The following is a 2500-nucleotide window of genomic DNA, read 5'->3' as shown; positions in this document are numbered from 1 at the left end:
ACTATGTAGATTTTGGCGATGCCAGAGCGGTTCCAAGGGTTACTTGTTGAACTTAGTGACCTGAACTGAGTTTTGTCTTTTCCCTTAAATTGTATTTGAGATCAAAAGAACAGTTTACTATACGAACCAAAATGAAATCGAACAGGCACGAACAACTTTGTACGACTTTTACTGCGTCCATGAGTTTTACAAATGTTTTAGCATGAGTAAACCTGATTATCTTCAGAAAAACACTAGCATGATGTCTAGTAACTATGTACAGGATTCATTGAAATTGCCCTACACAGCAGCGCGACAATACCTCTAAGGATTCTTAAGCCAAATGAAAAACATGCCCACTTTAACCGGACTGTACAATAATTTCTTCTAGAAGCTCTGGGTGAAAAGTGTGTGATGTCTTCCATTCTGAATCCTTCAGAGACTATTTTAAAACAGGAAACGAACTTTACATGAAGCTAGAACTTATATATAAATTTTGTATCTAGGGGACAGAATTTATTGATACTACTGACAAAATAACTTTTAAAATAAAAATAACTTTGCCTTTAGTCCGGTATCAACATACCAACTTTTTCCTAAAGACTTTATTTCGCCTAGTTTTGAGAATCAGACTCTATTGGCTAAACCTAGCCAATCAAAAGAAAGAAAGATGAGACTTCATTTGAATAGACCTTCTGTAAACTTCGATCCCCTCCTCCTTCGTGACGTACATTCAACAAACCACTGAACGAATATGTTTCCTCTGATTGGACAGTTAGTGCATGACGTTTCCAAACTCTCTGACAAAGACAGCCACAGCTGTATTTAAAGAGCGAGAAAGGAAGGAGAAAGTTCATTATCTCTTTCTTTCCTTGGTCTCTCTCTAATTTATTCTCACTATGCCTGAGCCCGCCAAGTCCGCTCCAGCCCCGAAGAAGGGCTCCAAGAAGGCCGTGACCAAGGCGCAGAAGAAGGACGGCAAGAAGCGCAAGCGCAGCCGCAAGGAGAGCTACTCGGTGTACGTGTACAAGGTGCTGAAGCAAGTGCACCCCGACACCGGCATCTCCTCCAAGGCCATGGGCATCATGAATTCGTTCGTGAACGACATCTTCGAGCGCATCGCCGGCGAGGCGTCGCGCCTGGCGCATTACAACAAGCGCTCGACCATCACGTCCCGGGAGATCCAGACTGCCGTGCGCCTGCTGCTGCCCGGGGAGCTGGCCAAGCACGCCGTGTCCGAGGGCACCAAGGCCGTCACCAAGTACACCAGCTCCAAGTGAGCGCGCAGAGTTTAGCTCTTAACCCAAAGGCTCTTTTCAGAGCCACTCAAGACTTCAGAATCAGAGCTTTAATGCTGACTTACTAGTCAGTGAAGCAACCAACTTCACATGGCATGATTGTGTGCAGATACCTACCTATAGAATAGGCATTGTCCATCAGCAGTGTATTGTGTGGTCCACTTAAATATTGTTTGAACTTCAACACAAGGATCATGAGACCCAGTCAAAGGAGACCAAAACTCAAATGTGCTTCAGATATCTACTTGAAGGAAGTAAGCCTGCACGTTTTGCCAATAACTTTTATATCTGAACATTTTAGATGGATTGTTTAACTAGGATTGAAACTCCAAATAGCCTGAGTTTAATAGAGTCTTGAACCATATTTTAGAATCAGTTTTTAAAAGTGGTTTATATGTACATGTAACTTGGGTTCAAGTGTGTGTGTGTATACATATGAATGGAATACTTTAGAAGTATGTATTAAAAAATTCACCTATATAATACATTAGGGATATGTTTATATTAGAAAAACAAATTTTTAAATAGCAACTATATGACTTTATCTTGGCCGGTGATCTTACCAGGATGTAAGTGGACATATGGCTGCCAACCATCTTTACTAAGATGTATATGCCATATGACTTTACCATTTTAAGATGACTACATGATACATGTTTCGTAAATAAAGTATATTTGGTAATCAAGATTTATAAATTTCTAAGGTCCACTCACTCATGTAATATTTGTTCAGCTTGTTTGCCTTTTAACTCTTAGCTATTTGGATAATGAACTAAGCAATACAAAAACTACAATGGCCTATAATGCACTATAAAAGAATCAGTAAGATGGTAATTCTCTCTGTGGACTGTATCTATGATTAAAAGCTTTATTTTGGTACTAGAAGAGCTTTAATACAAAAGTGTGGTTTTTAGGGCTAAACCTAATGTTCTGTCTTTATGAAAGCTGCTAAATCATTGTAAACTCTAATGATAATTAATAAATCCGAGATGGTAATCAGTCACCTATAATTAATCACTCTTTAATGTGTTCAGAACTATACTTGTAGAGCTATACTAGTGCAATTAATTACAGGAATAGCTTTATTTAGCCTCCTGTATATGTTTTAGGTAAGCCTAAAACAAGGAACTAGAAACAAGCAAAGTTTGACTATTTAAATATACTTCAGACAGATAGTCTTAAAACATTTCAGAGATCTCCAGAATGTAGCATTTAAGGAGTTT

The 2500-nt window shown here is 38.9% G+C and overlaps 2 protein-coding genes across 2 annotated transcripts in view; one reads left to right on the top strand and one right to left on the bottom strand.

Moving 5' to 3' along the window:
- Positions 1-2500, bottom strand: part of LOC116082012 (histone H3) — a 7566-nt gene that overhangs the window by 748 nt on the left and 4318 nt on the right. The window lies entirely within an intron of this gene.
- Positions 824-1309, top strand: LOC116082020 (histone H2B type 1). The gene has a single exon (XM_031358821.1). The coding sequence runs from the start codon at positions 879-881 to the stop codon at positions 1257-1259; it is 381 nt and encodes a 126-aa protein (XP_031214681.1). The 5' UTR covers positions 824-878; the 3' UTR covers positions 1260-1309.

Source organism: Mastomys coucha, unplaced genomic scaffold (assembly GCF_008632895.1).
Source record: "Mastomys coucha isolate ucsf_1 unplaced genomic scaffold, UCSF_Mcou_1 pScaffold7, whole genome shotgun sequence".
Classification (NCBI taxonomy): domain Eukaryota; kingdom Metazoa; phylum Chordata; class Mammalia; order Rodentia; family Muridae; genus Mastomys; species Mastomys coucha.
The sequence above is the reverse complement of the archived record's forward strand: the minus strand, read 5'-3'. Positions and strand labels throughout refer to the sequence as shown.

Bases quoted from the DNA above. Each gene is read 5' to 3' on its own strand.
- LOC116082020 (XM_031358821.1), top strand. From the start codon at position 879: ATGCCTGAGCCCGCCAAGTCCGCTCCAGCCCCGAAGAAGGGCTCCAAG.